This window comes from Herpailurus yagouaroundi, unplaced genomic scaffold (genome assembly GCF_014898765.1).
Source record: "Herpailurus yagouaroundi ecotype Mexico unplaced genomic scaffold, PumYag 162, whole genome shotgun sequence".
Classification (NCBI taxonomy): Eukaryota; Metazoa; Chordata; class Mammalia; order Carnivora; family Felidae; genus Herpailurus; species Herpailurus yagouaroundi.
The window spans coordinates 68,984,287-69,002,964 of NW_024412403.1; the positions used below are offsets into that span (position 1 = coordinate 68,984,287).

An 18,678-nucleotide genomic window follows, 5' to 3' on the forward strand; every position below is an offset into this window, starting at 1 on the left:
GCAGGGGTTAACCAGTGAGAATTCTGCAGGTGTCACAAGTGTGATCACTTCAGATCAAGGCTAGAATCCACCCAATGGATGCATTAGGCCAGGGTTTGTCAAACTTTTTCTGTAAGGGGACAGACAGTATTTTCAGCTCTGTGGGCCAACTGTCTTAGTCACTACTCAACTCTGACACTGTAACTCTAAAGCTGCCATAGACAATATGTAAATGAATGGCATGGCTGTGTTCCAATAAAACTTTATTTACAAAAAAAGCAGCAGGCTGACCTCTGCTTGAGGCTGCTGAAGAGATTACTTTCTGTTAAGAACACCTGGGACTTACACTTGAGGCAGGCTGAAAGGATAGGATGGGACAGGAAAGGCAAAGTCACTGAAGAAAGAAGGCCCAACAAATAACAAAGAGCCAGTTTGTCCAAGGAGCAATGTTCATGAATGAAGGTGGCAAGAGACTGAAACACAATTAGGTAAGAACAAGTACATTTATAAGCATGTACCATTAATTTTTGCTCTTCCATCTTTTATTTAAAAATCACACCGTTTCAAAAAAATATTTTTAAAGTATTATTTTTAAAGCCATTTTCCTTAGAACCACAAACTTCTTCCTTGTATCAGAAGCTGTGCCACTATCCTGGTTACTTGTGGGTTCAGCAAGCAGTCTAGCAAGTCATCTGTAGAAATAAGTGTTTGAGAAGGAGCCATATTACTATTTGAAGCATTTTGCTCCACAATTGCATCCTCACTTTTACTCATCATTCGTTGCCTCTTGGTACAATGCAATTTTCCAGAGTGTTCTCCATCTTCTCCAACAAAGTCTTTACCATCACCTTCAAATATACTTCCTGTCTTTGAGGGTAGTTCTTCAGAAGTCAGTATTACAGGAACCAGATCAGGGCCAAAGAGACTTGCTGCCTCCTGTTTTACCACTCCCAAGCTTAAGTCGTGGCCGCCTGTCTGTTCCATCTCCATGTAATTGTGCACATTTAATCCTTCCTTTTTCATGTGCTCTCTGTTTGTTCTCATTGCTTGGACTTCTACTACCTTAGATGTTCTGTAATAATCGAAAAGGGCGGAAACAGCTCTATTTAAGTAGCGACAATTGACTTCATGGGATGTTTCCTCAACCTAAGGAAAAAGAAAAACTCTTTAGAATGGATATATGCATTTACATGAATTAGAAAGCAAATGTTCTAGCCAGGGTCGATTTATTACAGGAAATTAATTGCCATGATGAAATCCAGAAGCGGCCTACCTCAGTTGGGTTTAACCAAGCTCTGGTATTGTGTGGGTCCTCTGCAGTTTTGAGGGCACACACAAGTATGCGTGTGATTGCTTCTTCTACCCGGGCTTGGTGGTCCTCTTCCTGAGTCAATATCAAAAAACACATTTTTTTTCACTTGTCTGTATGTCTCATGGCTTAAAACAGAATAGAGTTTAATTGTGTGTCCTATTGTCTTATTAATATAAGCTTTGTTATAGAAGGAATGAACATGTTGTTGGAAGACCACAACTTTTATGTATTCACTATCACCTGCCATCTAGAAGAGCTGCAGAATATTTCACCAACCAAACGGAAGTATTATCCTGTCTATAAGACATAGGCCTTAAGTATGAGCCATCTTGTGATGTTTTTTCCAATTTTTTCCATTTGTTGACATGTTTAACATTTTTTTTTTAAAAAGCACTGAATTTGATAAGCTAATTGAGGAATGGAAGAAAAGTTGTAATAAACATTCTTGACCACAAGAATGGAATGGCTAAAAGTCCAAATACGTTTTTTTTTTAAAGCTACAATAAGCAAAGACTATAGCGTTAATGACAAATTACATTAAAATCAACTTCTGTTCATCAAAAGGCACCAAAAGGGAAAAAACAAACCAGATGTCTGTAACACATAAAACTGGTAGGAGATTAATATCCAGAATATGTAAAGAATCTGCACACATCAGTAAGACAAACAACCCAATCTTTTAAAATGGGAAAAAGGGGGTGCCTGGGTGGCTAAGTCAGTTAAGCCTCCAACTCTTGATTTTGGCTCGGGTCATGAGTTCATGATTCATGGGTTCAAGCCCTGCACCAGGCTCCACGCTGACTGCATGGAGTCTGCTTGGGACTCTCTCTCTCCCTTTATCTCTGCCCCTCCCTTGCTCATGCTTGAGCTCACTCACTCTCTCTCTCTCAAAATAAGTAAAAATTTTTTAAAAATGGGCAAAAGACATGAAGACAAGCATTTCAAAAAAGAGCAATCACATGACTAATAAACATGAAAATATGCCATTAATAATAAGGAGATACAAATCGAGAAACTGATGAAATTGGTGAAAGAGAGTCTCATAATTCCAAGTGGTGGAGAAATGTGCATTGACAGACTCACTGATGGTGGGAGTACAAACTGGGACAGCAGTTTGGAAAACATGTTGGCATTATCTTGTAAAATTGAGTGCTGTATACTCTACAGACCAGCAATTCTACTCCTAGAGAAGTACATAGTTTTTAGAGAAACTCTTGTACATGTGTAACAGAATATTCTATTTATAAAAACAAAAAATAGGAAACACTCAATTATCCAGCAACAGAACAAAGAACCAATAAACTGGGTACATTAATATAAGACAGTATTATACCACTGTGAAAAGGAATGAAATCCCCATGATAAGACACCACTTCACACTAGAATGGCTATAATAAAAAAGATAATATCAAGTGTTGGTGAGGAAGTGGAGAAATCAGAATCTTTGTACATTGCTGGTGAAACAATACTGCTTGGGAAACAGCCTGGCAGTTTCTCAAAAGGCTAAACACAGAGTTGCTATATGTGATAGTTAATTTTAAAGTTTATTTAATTTGAGAGAAAGAAAGAGTGATTGTAAGTGGGGGAGGGGTATAGAGATTGGGAGAGAGAGAATCGCAACCAGGCTCTGTGCTGTCAGTGAGGGCTTGAGCTCACAAGTTGTGAGATTATGACCTGACCCAAAATCAAGAGTCAGATGTTTAACTGACTGAGCCACCCAGGTGCCCCTGTGACGGTTAATTTTATTAGTCAACTTGGTTAGGCTATGGTACCCAGTTGTCAAACCCTACCTAGTCTAAATGTTGCTGTGAAAATACTTTATAGAGGTGATTAACCTTTACAATCAGTTGACTTTAAGGAGATTATCCTCAATAATGTAGGTGGACCTCATGTGAAGGCCTTAAAAGCAAAGACTAAGGTTTCCTGGAGAAGGGATTCTGCCTCATGATTGTAATAGAAATCTTGAGACCCTGAGTGAGTAGGTTTCTGGTCTGCCAGCCATCCTACAGATTTCAGACTCCAGACTTAAACTTCAACTCTTGTCTGAGTTTCCAGCCTCCTGGCCTGTCCTTAGGATCCATTAATATACCATATGATCCAGAAATTCCACTCCTAGATGGCCACACAGGAGAAATGAAAACATATGTTCACATAAAAAATTGAGCCGTGGAGGAAACTTCAGTGGGCGAGGTGGCTTTGGCGGCAGTCGAGGTGGTGGTGGATATGGTGGCAGTGGGGATGGCTATAACGGATTTGGTAACGATGGAAGCAACTTTGGAGGTGGTGGAGCTATAATGATTTTGGCAATTACAACAATCAATCTTCAAATTTTGGACCCATGAAAGGAGGAAATTTTGGACGCAGAAGCTCTGGCCCCTATGGTGGTGGAGGCCAATACTTTGCCAAACCACGAAACCAAGGTAGCTATGGCGGTTCCAGCAGCAGCAGTAGCTATGGCAGTGGCAGAAGGTTTTAATTACTGCCAGGAAACAAAGCTTAGCAGGAGAAGAGAACCAGAGAAGTGACAGGGAAGCTACAGGTTACAACAGATTTGTGAACTCAGCCAAGCACAGTGGTGGCAGGGCCTAGCTGCTACAAAGAAGACATGTTTTAGACAATACTCATGTGTATGGGCAAAAAACTCGAGGACTGTATTTGTGACTAATTGTATAACAGGTTATTTTAGTTTCTGTTCTGTGGAAAGTGTAAAGCATTCCAATAAAGGGTTTTAATGTAGATTTTTTTTTTTTGCACCCATGCTGTTGATTGCTAAATGTAATAGTCTGATCATGACGCTGAATAAATGTGTCTTTTTAAAAAAAAAATTGTACACAAATGTTAACAGTAGCATTATTCATAATAGCAAAAAATCGACACAAGCCACATATCCACCAAGTCATGAGTAGATAAACAAAATGTAGTATATTAATTCAGTGGAATATTATTCAGCCATAAAAGGGAATGAATTATCGGGGCACCTGGATGGCTCAGTCAGTTAAGTGACCGACTCTTGATTTCAGCTCAGGTCATGATCTCACTGTCGGTGAGATAGAGCCGGGCATCGGGCTCTGAAGTGACAGCACAGAGTCTGCTTGGGATTCTCTCTCTCCCCCTCTCTCTGCCCCTCCCCTGCTCCCACTCTCTCTAAGAATAAATAAATAAACGTTTAAAAAAAAAGCCAAAACGTTAAAATGTTTTTTTTTTTAATTTTTTTAACGTTTATTTATTTTTGAGAGAGAGACAGAGCATGAGCAGGGGAGGGGCAGAGAGAGAGAGGGAGACACAGAATCTGAAGCAGGATCCAGGCTCTGAGCTGTCAGCACAGAGCCTGACGCAGGGCTCGAACTCACGGACCGCGAGATCATGACCCGAGTCGAAGTCGGACGCTTAACTGACTGAGCCACCCAGACACCCCTAAAACGTTTTCTAAAAAAGGGAAGATAGTATGATATATGCTACAACATAGATGAATCTTGAAAATACATAATGCTGAGTGAAAGATGCTGGCCACAAAAGACCACATACTACATGATTCCCAAATTGGCAAATCTATAGAGACAGAAAATAGGTTGGTGATTGCCTAAAGCTAGAAGGGAAAATAGGTTGCTGACTGCCTACAGCTAGAGGGGAGCAACTACTAACACGCAAGGGGTTTCTTTTCAGGTTGATGAAAATGTTCTAAAATTGATTATAGTATGATCGCACAATTCCTTTTTTTTTTATGAAATCAATTCACTTTAAAAAAAAATTTTTTTTAACGTTTATTTATTTTTGGGACAGAGAGAGACAGAGCATGAACGGGGGAGGGGCAGAGAGAGAGGGAGACACAGAATCGGAAGCAGGCTCCAGGCTCTGAGCCATCAGCCCAGAGCCCGACGCGGGGCTCGAACTCACGGACCGCGAGATCGTGACCTGAGCTGAAGTCGGACGCCCAACCGACTGAGCCACCCAGGTGCCCCAATTCACTTTTTTTTTTTAAATATATGAAATTTATTGTCAAATTGGTTTCCATACAGCACCCAGTGCTCATCCCAAAAGATGCCCTCTTCAATACCCATCACCCACCCTCCCCTCCCTCCCACCCCCCATTCAGCCCTCAGTTTGTTCTCATTTTTTAAGAGTCTCTTATGCTTTGGCTCTCTCCCACTCTAACCTCTCTTTTTTTTTTTTTTTTTCTTCCCCTCCCCCATGGGTTCCTGTTAAGTTTCTCAGGATCCACATAAGAGTGAAAACATATGTTATCTGTCTTTCTCTGTATGGCTTATTTCACTCAGCGTAACACTCTCCAGTTCCGTCCACGTTGCTACAAAGGGCCATATTTCATTCTTTCTCATTGCCACATAGTACTCCGTTGTGTATATAAACCACAATTTCTTTATCCATTCATCAGTTGATGGACATTTAGGCTCTTTCCATAATCGCACAATTCCTGAATATACTTAAAATTTCTGAACTTCACGCTTTATTGTTTTTCCACAGAGTATTCAAATGCACTTATTTGGGATCCTAAAATAGTTCTATTCTAGTCCATTTGCTTCTTAATGGGCTTTTAAAAAGCTGCACTTTTTAAAAGCTACCAAAACTAGTAAAAGAAGTAAAACTCCTCGAAGCTCTCAAAAACCTCCAAGAAATTTTTTTAATTGAGGTATAACTGACACACAATGTTACATTCATTTCAGGTGTACAACATAGTGACTCAACAACTTATACACTGCTATGCTCACCACGAGTGTAGTCACCATCTGTCACCATACAACATTCCTACAATTCCACTGACTCTATTCCCTATGCTGTACCTTTCATCCCTGTGACTCATTCATTCCATAACTGGAAGGCTGTACCTCCCCCTACCCTTCATCCAGAAAGGAGAGGAGTGGGGGTGGGGGATGAGTGAACTTACACCATTACAAATATGTTACATATATATTATTTTACATGTATAAATACAATAAGACACAAAAGTGGAAAAATTATTAGAGCAAGAGGAAAGTTGTTAAAAAATTAACAAAAATATTCTTTAAAGTTTGGGGGAAAATATTAATAAAGTAAATATATTTCAATACTAAAAGAATAAGGAGGAATACTAAAAGAAACAGATTTTAAAAAGGCACAATTGAGAAGAATTGAGAATATACTTTATCCTTTGGAAAATATTAAAATAGAATCTGCACCACTTAAACAGAGAAACAAAGAACGGATGAATATTGTACCAACTGAACAGAACTAAAATTTCTACTTTTTTCCCCAAATCTATGTGACTTGTGACAAGAATACCAGAGTCAGGAGTTTGCCTGAGTTACCGAATATTTTACGTTTTAAAACCTAAGGGTTTTTGGAGTCAAATTTGGCAACGTGAAAAAACTATGGTTCAGTGCTTGAAGAGATAAGGATAAAAGCAACACGTGACAGAGGAAGATATAATTACTCAGCTCCTAATCTGCATTGCAGTTTTTCAAGGAAGAATGAATGAACTGTGAAGAATGAATGAACTATAGAAGTTATAGAAGGAACTACATTTCTGGCTTGGTGAAGGACAGAAATCATCTACTTTAAGTCAGCGTAACTTGTATACTCAATGACACCAATCCTTTGAAAAATTCTAAGAGAGACAGCTGAACAGACAGTATATAACAAGCTTCTAAAAAGACCATAGTGAAGGCTTTTAAACTCTTGGGGCCAGGTGAACTCAAATCTAAATAAAACAGGAACAAATGGTATTCTATATAGTACGTTAAGAAAGAATACATCACAACCAAGTATGATTTGTTCCAGAAATTGATGGCCCATACTAGAAAATCCATTGATTTAATTTACTCAAATACCAGATATTTACTAAAGAGGAGTCTTATTTGATCATTTCCATCGACGCTTAAAAGGCATTCAACAAAGTTTAACACCTTTCCTGAATTAAAAAAACCCCAACAAAATAAGCAATGAGTTGACAGATACTTAACATGATAATATATATATATATACAACTCACCCACAAATCCAGCATTTTACTTCAAGAAAAATCACTAGAGGGGAGCCTGGGTGGCGCAGTCGGTTAAGCGTCCGACTTCAGCCAGGTCACGATCTCGCGGTCCGTGAGTTCGAGCCCCATCCAGGCTGATGGCTCGGAGCCTGGAGCCTGTTTCCGATTCTGTGTCTCCCTCTCTCTCTGCCCCTCCCCCGTTCATGCTCTGTCTCTCTCTGTCCCAAAAATAAATAAACGTTGAAAAAAAAAAAAAAAGAAAAATCACTAGAGAATTCTCTCTAAAATCAGAAAAAGACAAGGATGCCCCCTATCTCCATTATTTTGTATTATTGATTGGGAAGTACGAACCAATGTGATTGGACAAAGGAAAATAACTACAGGAAAACCAACTGGAAAGGAACAGATAAAAGTATCTTATTTTTCAGATAATCTGAGAGATACCTTAAAACCCAAGAAAGTCAATAAAAAAATCACTACACACAAGAAAATAATTCAAATTAACACAAAAATCAATAGTCTTCATATACACCAACAACATCCACTCAAATGATACAATGGAAGAGAAGACCCACCTCGCTTACCATAGCAGCCAAAAAAAGATAAAATGCCCAGGAATAAGCCTTGAAAAGAAATGTGTAAATCCAATGTGAGGAAAACTTTAAAACAATCCTGGAACAAAGACAACTAGACTTGGACAAGAAGAAAGATATCTCATTCCTGGATAGGACATTTCAACACCATACAGCTCATATAAAATTTAATATAAATGGAATAAAAATATCAATCTTTTTTTTCCCTGAAGGTAGATGAACTGACTCTAAAGATCACATGAAAAAACAAATTCAAGAAGAGTCAGGGAAACACTGCAAAAAAAAAAAAAGGTTTCTGGCCTTACAGATACTAAAACCATACTGCAAGACTTCTCTAGATAAAACAGGGTGAAGTGTTGAAAGAACATGAAGAAAGGCCAATGGAAGAAATAGACCCAACCAAGTACACATAGATATCTAGTACATGATTAAAGCAACATTTCAAATCACCAGAGAAAAGACAGACTTTAAAATAAATGATGTCCCTGACAATTCTATTATCATTTGGTAAAAGATAAAAATAGATCTCAGAGTGCCTGAGTAGCGCAGTCGGTTAAGCTTCCGACTTCAGCTCGGGTCATGATCTCGCCGTCAGTGAGTTTGAGCCTACTTCGGGCTCTGTGCAGCACAGAGCCTGGAGCCTGCTTTGGATTCTGTTTCTCCTGCTCTCTCTCTCTGCCCCTCCACTGCGCTCTCTCTCTCTCTCTCTCTCTCTCTCAAAAATAAATAAACATTAAAAAATTAAAAAAAAAATAGATCGCAACCTTACGTCATACATTAGTAAAAACCACTAAGTGGATGAGAGACCTAAATGTAAAAAAATGAAACAATCCAAGTTCTAAACTCCTTTATGACCTGGAAAAAGGAAATGTTTTTCTAACTATGATTCAGAAATCAGAAGCAATAACGTTCAACAATATATCCTGTTGGTGAGGCTGTGGAGGAAAGAAACACATCATGTACTACTGATGGAAATGCAAAATGGCACAATCACTGTAAAGTAGAATTTGGCAAAACCTAACAAAATTAAAGATCCATTTACCTCGTGATTTGGCTAACCCACTTTTAAGACTACCCAAAGACACTCTCCTGGCAAATATAAAACAACATGTGCACAAGGTTACTCACTGGCACTATTTGTAATTACAAAAGGCTGGAAACAACCCAAACATCCATCCACATGGGAACCAGTGAATAAATGATTCTGTGCCATATAATGGGGTACTGAACAGCTGTTGGGGAAAAAAGTGAAGATATCTCTGTAATATCATGTAGTCAAGTTCAGAATAGTATTGTTGTGTGAAAAAAGCAGGGTGCAGAACACTGTAACTTATTACTTTCTGTGTAAGAAAGGAGAGGAACTAAGAGGGAATATATATGGATAAGCATATAAATCAAATATATAAAGGTTTGTTTACATTCTTATTCACATATAAAGTCATAAATATATTTGTTCATTTACTTAATTATTTCCATATATGTTCACAAAGAAGATACACTGGAATGATAAACTAGAAATAATTAAAAACAGAGCCCTGCCCAAGGGAAGAAGGATGGAATCCAGAGAGGGACAGAGAGGAAAAGGAGAATTCTCTACATATACTTTTTAATACCATTTTAACAAGTTAAATGATTAACATATTCAAAATATTAAATTAGTTCAAAATGGGAAAAAAGTAAATCCTAATGTTGAAAACAAACTGAAACAAACAAATCTACCTAAAATTAGTAACATGACCACAAGTGAAATGAATCCCTTCACAGTAATTTCTAAACACAGTACTTTGTACCCCCTTACTGGAATATGGTCTAACAATAAAAAGGACCAAAAAGAATCTTAAATTTTATTTGCAAGTTTTGTGGTTAGTAATACTGATATTGGAATTTTGAAACTGCAAATGTGAACATCTTAAACATATATAGGTGAATAAAGGAAATAAGCAGATGTTACTGTGAGGATGGATCTGGATTTTCAGTGTAAGAGAAGAGATAAAAACACAGAAACAAATAGGGAAAAAATTTATAATATTAATCTTGAATTAGAAATATAAATATATCCATATCTACCTATCTACCTATCTTACAATCTAGCTTTATCACTTAAAGGTCTGGAAACAGTGACACACCAGTAAAAACGAACGACAGCCTCAGAGCCCCAATCTCAGTTTCTAAGTACCATCCCTCACTGAAACGAACCATGACCACTTGGAGAAATTACTGATTTCCAAGTGCGAGGCAAGGAAAATACAAGGCAATCCTGAGATATCTTCTTGTACTAGAAAGCAAGGATACATTCTAGGATGAATGAGGACATATCAAAAGGGCACAGGCCCGCTTGAAGGAGTTCACTAACAACACAGAAGAGAACCAAATTCAAAACTATCTTGGCAGGCTGGAATGCTCAACCAAATGACCATGACAACAGCTGAGAGAGGTGACTGGAGTCCTGGATGCAGGTTTAAATAACCAGCTTTACAGCTTCACAAGGGAGGGTAGCCAGCCAGACATGGAAGCTGATCATGTGAACAAAAGCACTGGATATTCTCAAGCTGAATATGAACCCAAAGTGAGATCAGATTCCTAAAGGCTAATGCAATATTATAAGCAGCACTGAATAAATTCAGGATCTAAGTCATGTGAGACAGAAATCATATTCCATGAACTGAGGCCTCCTGGTATTTGTACATTAGGAGGGCTACTCTTGACATAATAGTCCTTCCTCCTCCTCATAGCAATTTCTGTTTTTAAACACTTCCCATGTGTTAGGCAGCGGATTAGTTTTCCCCAACTTCAGTCTCACAACTACCCTACTGAGGTGGGTGCAATCATAATCTCCATTCTGCAAGTGAGGAAACTTAGGCTTAATGAGATTAGCTAACTATCTAGGTTAGCCAGCTAATAAAGGTACAGACCTGAAACTTAAACCTACCAAGTTCCAAAGTCTATGACCAAAATGGTGAAGAATCTGGAAAAAAATAAAAGTCATATAAAAAACAGTATTAAAGAAACCAGAGGTTTTGAGCCTGGGAAAGAAAAATTTAAGGAGACATATGGCAGGTATCTTCAAATATTTAAAAAAGAAAAAATTCAGGGTGCCTGAGTGGCTCAATCGGTTAAATGGCTGACTCTTAATCTCAGCTCAGGTCCTGATCTCAGGATCGTGAGTTCAAGTCTCACACTGGGCTCTGCAGTGGGCATGAAGCCTACTTAAAAAAAAAAATGTGCACAGTTTCAGAAATAATCGGTACATTGATAAGCAGGCGGTAACAGCTCCACTATTTAACAATGAAAAGAGCTACCTTGAGAGTGAAGCACTGTCAGGACTGGGAGTGGATGGTATTTTGACATTTGCCCCAACTACAGTTCAGCATGCTACCAGCGGAACTGAGTAACTAACTGAGTCTACAAATCTCCCACCGTTCCTCTCACCTAATCCCAATAGTACAGCCTCTTGTGATTAGTATTCATTATGCTCCACCCATGACAAAGCCCTCCCCATTACCAAAGGATGAGGAAATCCCGAGGGGAGGATACAGTAGCCAAAGAGAAACGAGAGGTGCATTCAAAACCTTTGCAATCAAAGCCTCTGGTTAAAGAGGCACAGGTGCAATGAAGGCCTTGGTAGAACCACACTGGGCAGCCATTTTCATTGTCAAGTAGAGCAGGTGACCAAAATTAAGCAGGGCATATTTCAGGGAAAAGTCCTCTGGCAGAAATGAAATGATAAAGTCTTGGCACTCAAAGACTCTACTTTAAGGAAATGTATAAGCCAGGACAAAGAATTGTGCAATTAGTAATAAGGACCCTGAACCAAGAAGCAGTTATCTCTGGCCCAGATGGTATAGAAAGGACTGGTAATGTGGAACATACACGGCAGATCTAGACAGGCCCAACACAGTTCTCCTAATAACACTAGTCAAAGGAGAAGACCCTGCACACCAACACTGGGGCCCATCAGGTGCCCTGAAAAGAAAGAATGGTGCATCACCGAGAATCCTAATTCCAACCTAAACACCCATTAACACAGCATAGAATACATCAATGATAGCATATCAAACCAAAGTTAATACTGGAACTTTTTTTATAGACAGACTATATATACCTTAAAAGCAGGGATTACATTTACTTAAAAAAAAAAAAAAAGTACCAGCTCAATCCATGAGTTTATACTGACAGTGACGGGATCGATGGATTCTACGTAATGCCACCAGTGTCTGGGAACAAACAGAACCTGAAAAGCAAACAAAAAGTAAGTTAGCACAAGAACAGCACATTTTGTTTTTATGTCAGAATCAGACCCTAGCTAAAACTGCTAGGAATACACACAAATTTATAGTAACATTGCTGTCGGAAAGGGAAACAAGAAACAAAAACAAACACGCAATCTTTTATTCCTTTTTTTAATTGACAAGTTCATATCTTCTACAAAGAATATTGCTAGCTTTCCAGTCTCCTTAATCCTAAACCTGTTCTGTCTGCATCTAAATATTAGTAAAGGACTCTGAGATTCTAAGTTTTCCTCCTTTCCAATGCAAACTAGCTGTACGCATTCTGAAAGAAGGCATAGGTAAAAATATAGGAAGTAGTTTGTCTTCTCATGGTCTAAAAATGAAGCCAATGAAGAAACAATAGGTGGAAAGGGAGCACTGGATACGTGATAACTTAGAGGATCGGACGTTGGTGCTAGAGAACGTCAGAGGTGGGAGATGCAGGCAGGAACCAGGGAGGGCAGGGGCAGCCCAGATGGAGGAAGTGCGGTCTGAACCAGGGTTAGGAGAGAATGTAGACAGAGGAAAGAATGAGGACATATCAGGAGGGAGAAGTAGCACAGGGAGGTGGGGCTGTTGAGGCACAGCAAGTAGGCTAGTCTTACTATTACAGACAGAGTAATGGGAGATAAGGTGGGAGAGTTAGGGTAGGGCCAGTGGAGGGCCCTGAATTCAGAATAAAAAATCTGGATATTACTCTGTAAGCATTAAAGAGTTGCTAAGAAGTTTTTAGTAGGGGGATAGTCAGAATAGAGACATTATGGGAGAGCCTAGGAAGGACAGGAGATTCTTATAATGGTCTAATTATTAAATGTTAAGATTTAAAATGGAAGATTTAGTAAACAAAAGCAACAGACAGAGTCAAGAAGGATTGCATTTGTCCAGATGCAATATGAGATTAGCACCCATGGAAGTTGGGCAGAGCAGATAGGATGATCTTCAGAGATTTAGAAAACTGGTGGCATTTGCTATGAACAAAGTGGAGCTATGATATGGGAAGAAGCACCTTTTAGGAGAACTGAGCCCTAAAAACGGCTACTGTACTTAGTCATTAGAAGGTCATAAATGTCCCATCAGGTTATACTTTCAGTAAAGTGGTAAGAGAGGGAACCAGTCATTGGTAGATTAAAGAATGAGCAGAATATAAGACACACTGATATAATAGAACCACACATTCAAATCTGGCTATGAAAACAGAAGACAAATGAATTACCAACCACTTCACATCCACTAGAATGGCTAGAATAATAAAATAGTGATAATGATAGTAATAATGGAAAATAACAAGTGTTGGTGTGGATGTGAAGAAATCAGAACCTTCACACATTGCTTCATGGGAATGTAAAATGGTGTAGCTGCTGTGGAAAAGTTTGGCAATTCCTCAAAAAGTTAAACACAGTGCTGCCATATCACTGCCAGCAATTTCACTCCTAGGTATATAACCAAGAGGACTGAAAACATATGTTCACTCAAAAACTGTACTCAAGTGTTCATATTCTTCATAATAGCCAAAAAGTGGAAACAACCCAAATGTCCATTAACTGATCAATGGATAAGCAAAATGTATATCCATAGAATGAAATACATTTAGCCATAAAGAGGAATGAAGTACTGATAACATTCTACAGCCTGGTGCTATGTGAAAGAAGCCAGACACAACAGGCCACTTGTACGACTGCCCTTAAGTGAAATGTCCAGATTAGGTAAATCTATAGAGATATAAAAGAGATGAGTGGTTGTCAGAGGCTGGGGGATAGGTGTCTAGGGAGTGACAGCTAACGGGTTGAAGCAACTTTGTCAAGTTACATTATTTGTACTCATAAATGAAGGAAGCAGGAAAAGAGCCAGTGAGAAGGGAGTGAAGGAAGAAAACAGGCAGGGGAGAGGAACACTTGAGGAAATAAAATCTCCTAAAGAACCTAAAAAACTTTTCAAATTGTTAATAAAATACCAGACAGCAAATGCCAATGTTGCAAAGGTGATTTTCCCCACTGGACCGAAGCACTAAGAACAAAATCTTTGGAATATTTCAGAGACAGTCCTTTGTAAAAGGAACATCCATTCTTGCTTAACAGCAAATCATTCTCTGTTCATTCTGCTTTTGTTACCCCATCACTTGGATGCATTCCAACCTGCATTTATGTTCTAGTATAGTTGGAAAGATACTAATTGTGAATAAATATTCCAAAGTTGCTCTAGTACCCATGCCTTGACACTTTCTCTTAACATTATTAATAATGACTGTTAGGACCACCTGGGTGGCTCAATTGAATGTCTGACTCTTGATTTCGGTTCCGGTCATGATCTCATGGCTCATGAGATTAAGCCCTACGTCAGACTCCAGGCTGGGCATTTAGGCTGCTTGGGATTCATTCTCATTCTCATTCTCTCTCTCTCTCTCTCTCTCTCTCTCTCTCTCTCTCTCTCTCTCCCCCTCCCTCCCTCCCCTGCTCATGCATGTTCTCTCTCAAATTAAAAACAAAACAAAACAGGGGCGCCTGGGTGGCTCAGTCGGTTAAGCGTCTGACTTTCGCTCAGGTCACGATCTCACAGTCCATGAGTTCGAGCCCCGCGTCGGGCTCTGGGCTGATGGCTCAGAGCCTGGAGCCTGCTTCCGATTCTGTGTCTCCCTCTCTCTCTGCCCCTCCCCTGTTCGTGCTCTGTCTCTCTCTGTCTCAAAAATAAATAAACGTTAAAAAAAAATTTAAAACAAAAACAAAACAAAACATGGGAAGTTCTTGTTTTCCTCCAAAGTTCATTCTCCTCTTCACTAGTAGGAGGAGCTATATTCCCTTTTCCCATAGTTCCAGGACCTGTGAAACTAAGAAGTATATGTCTGAAACCTTCTAATAGCAGAGCAGCAGGGAAGAAAATCATTCTCATTTGTACTGGTGGTGGGGCATGTGGCATAAGGACATGAGAGAAGTTATAGCTGGAGTGTGTGCTGACAGGTCATCAGTGTTTTAAAGCCCCCATTACCTGTCCTGGATTCAGGGTAACCATATGTCTTCGAGCTTTGCAGAACCGAGGAAAACGTTTTAAATCAGGATTGACAACATTGATTTTACTGAACACACTAGATTCTTCATAAGGGATTCTAGTTGGATAAAGGAAAGGAGTATCTTCAGGTGGAAAGAGATGCCATCTTTTCCTAATTAAAAAAAAAAAAGATATAAGTTAATACTCTGAACTTGAGACAAAACACCTAAGAAGGCAGTGGCTAAGTGTTCATTTTCATTCAGTCCATAAAGGAATACAAGAGCAATCTCAGTGGTCACTGGGCCCATCTCTCAGTGGTGGAATCTCCTATGCAGACAGGGGTGCAGGTAAGGCAGCAACTAGTGGGTATCTCCTGATGCCCTGAGGCAGCCCTATTGCTGGGACAGGATCTAGTTTGTAAGATCATTCTTTCTTATCTCAGATCAGAGTCTGCCTCCTCATCAGATTCTGTCCTTGATTCCAGAGCTACCCTGAATAACCCCTCCCTTTCAAATATCTGTATTCTCATCTTCTCCAGGAGCCACCCACAGTATTATCCACCAAATAGTTTCTAGACTTCTCCCAGTTTGGATTGTAAATTCCTTAAGTGAAACCTGTGTTAGGTTAATCCATGAGGAAGAGAAATGCACAAATGATGACCCACAGCTAAAGACTGATATAATACAGGAATTTTCAAAAAGAGAAAACTGTAAGATGTTTCAGTCACTTCAATATTTTTGAAAAATGGAGGTGATAAATTTTAAATCTCAAAACACTAGACACACCCACACTTCCAGCCAATAAAGGGGGGACATTTGAGGCAAAGAAGGGAGAAGTATAACATAAGAAGATACACAGACAAGGAAGGAGAGAGAGAGAGAGAGAGAGAGAGAGAGAGAGAGAGAGAGAAAGACTACTTCTGAGAAAAGACTTAAAGCTCTCTAGTGACCCCCTTGCAGTTACAGTTACAGTTACAGTAGGGCCATTGCATTCCTTTCAGGACGAGGAAGCAGTTGGCTGCTATTCTCAAACTAAGAAGTAGACACCAAAGTCTTATTTTGCCTTAGAGATGATAAAGCTGCTCCATTTCACTATAGCTATGACTACAGTTTGGGAGAATTCTCGGCATTTATTATGTTTAGAACATTAGAGCTGGAATAACTCTTAAGAGATCATCAGTCTAATTTCATTTTCAAAGTAGTGGAAGAGGAACCCAGTACTTGCTCAGCGTCATTCACTAGACCAGTGGATAGTGGTGGACCCAGAACTAGGTCACAGATCTCCTGACCTCTTCAGGTCCCAGCTCCTACCTCTGCCTCATGGCTGTGTTCCCACAGGAATACCCATAATGGTAACAGTCCCATACAATTTGTTTTGTTTGGCTTAAAATGTAATATACAGTCAACCCTTCAACAACATAGGTTTGAACTGCACAGGTCCACTTATGTGCAGATGCTTTTTCTTTTTTTTTCTTTTCTTTTTAAGAAATCTCTGTACTCAATGTGGGGTCTGAACTCACAGCCTCGAGAGTAAGAGTCACATGCTCTATCAACTGAGCCAAAAGGTGCCCCAGATGGTTTTTCAACAAATACAGTACAGTACTGTAAATATATCTTCTCTTATGATTTTCTTAATAACATTTTCTTTTCTTTACCTTACTTTATTGTAAGAATAAGTATATATACCTCGGACATACAAAATATGTATTAATCAACTGTTTATGTTATTGGCAAGGCTTCCAGTCAACAGTGGTTAAGTTTTTAGGGAGTCAAAAGTTATATGTGGATTTTCAACTGCGCAGGGGGTGGGCACCCCTAACCCCCGCATTGTTCAAGAGTCAACTGCATATGCATCCTTCTCTTATCAGTCAGAAAAAGTGATCAATCACCATGTCATTCCCTGATCAAAAAACCTCTCATTGTCCTTCATGCTGAAAGAGAGTAAGAGGTATTTGCTTGGAAGTCAACCTCAGGCTCCAACTTCCCTTTCCTGCCTGATGATCCCTTTGCTTCCAATGCACAATTTAACACAGGATGACTCACAGGGTTCTCTATACACCCCATATTTTCCTAGGGCTCTGCTCATGCTGGTCCCTCTGCTCCTCCCACCCATGTCTTTTGAACATTCACCCTTTCTTTAAAGCCTAACATAAATAAATGGCAGCTCTTCTCTGAAATCTTCAACTTTCCAGCAGGAACGCTATCCTACTTTTCAGTACCACAGCTCTTTTGAAACCTTCCTGAAGGGCATGTTCATTCTGCCTTCTATCACAGCTACCTGTGGGCTTGCCTGTACTCCTATAAACTCACTCAGGGCAGAGAGGGATCTTACTCATTCACCTCCATTCCTACTGTAACACATGGTACCTGCTATATCACAGAAAGAACACAGGGTTTTTTTTGTTTTTTGTTTTGTAATGTTTTCCTAACTGAATTTCTTTCCCAATTCAGAACACATGCAAAATAGCTACTTACAACAATACCTCTCTTACCAAGTTTAAGGCTCAGACTATGAACTCCATAAGGGCAAGGACCATGCACACGATTCATTGTGGCATCCACAATGAATACTTAATGATGTATCCAAAACACACTATGCCCTTTAGAAAGACTTAATGAATCCAGAAGTAGACTATCTTATACCATGTTTTAAGAGTTTCAAAAAGTTTCCAAAATACTTTGCATGTGAAATCTATTCACACACTTATTTACTGTTTCTTTTGGAACCACTTATAATCCTTTTCATGTCTAAAGAGTTTGAGAACTTGGAAATATCCATTTCTGTTTTTCCCTCTGTACCATCCTGTAAATGTTCCAAAAGGCCAGGAAAGGAGACTGGAGCATCACTAATTAGGGGAAAATAAGGCTGTACGTAAAACATTCTGAATAATCCTCCAATGGGCAGAAACACGTAAAATCTGAGGGAACTCCCGGAACCAGGGACTATTAAAAATATTGCCTGACTTACCCTTATATATCTCAAGGTCTACAGACACATGGAAAAGAACTTACCTAAAGTAATAAGATACAGCACTGTCTACACGTAGGCACAGACTAAAATTTAGACTTCAAAGGGGCCACAAATACCATCTCATGCAGCAGAGTTCCCAAACCAGGCTCCCTGGCATCTCCTCAGAGGCCTTAGGGTAGGAGCAAAGCCTCTTTCTTTCACCAAACAGCTCTGCTCTTATTTATTTAGGTTTGAAGGAAGGGTCTTCCTGCTTTTAAATAGAAGTCTGAAAACTACAAACACAGACACTAGGCAGTTGTCTAGCTGAACGCGGAGTGGGATCCTGGAGCTCTAGGATCAGGTTTCTGAAGGTAAGCCTGATCATGGCTGAGAGACACATGGAAACCATCATTTGAACTGTTCCCCTTACTTCAAAAAGGAGGAAACTGGACGAGAGATTAAGAGATCTGCCCTGGTCAGAGGTCATTTCCACAGGGTGGAAATGGGGCTAAACCTTGGGGTCTGCTACCTGCCTGATCCTCATTCTTCTTTCTGTATCTCACACACACACACACACTCTCTCTCTCTCTCTCTCTCTCTCTCTCTCTCTCTCTCTCTCTCTCT

The 18,678-nt window shown here is 39.5% G+C and overlaps 1 protein-coding gene across 2 annotated transcripts in view; it reads right to left on the reverse strand.

Moving 5' to 3' along the window:
• Nucleotides 1–225: 225 nt before the first annotated feature.
• The window catches only part of HSPBAP1 (HSPB1 associated protein 1), a 59,426-nt gene continuing 40,973 nt past the window's right edge, over nucleotides 226–18,678 (reverse strand). Inside the window, exons 5-8 of one of the 2 annotated variants that reach the window (XM_040484701.1) lie at nucleotides 15,106–15,277; nucleotides 12,006–12,089; nucleotides 1,253–1,363; nucleotides 226–1,125 (exon numbers count right to left, since the gene is read on the reverse strand). In XM_040484701.1, the coding sequence (XP_040340635.1) occupies nucleotides 586–1,125; nucleotides 1,253–1,363; nucleotides 12,006–12,089; nucleotides 15,106–15,277 (907 nt within the window). In that variant the 3' untranslated portion in view covers nucleotides 226–585. The remainder of the gene's footprint in view (nucleotides 1,126–1,252; nucleotides 1,364–12,005; nucleotides 12,090–15,105; nucleotides 15,278–18,678) is intronic. The other variant, XM_040484699.1, reaches the window with a different exon arrangement.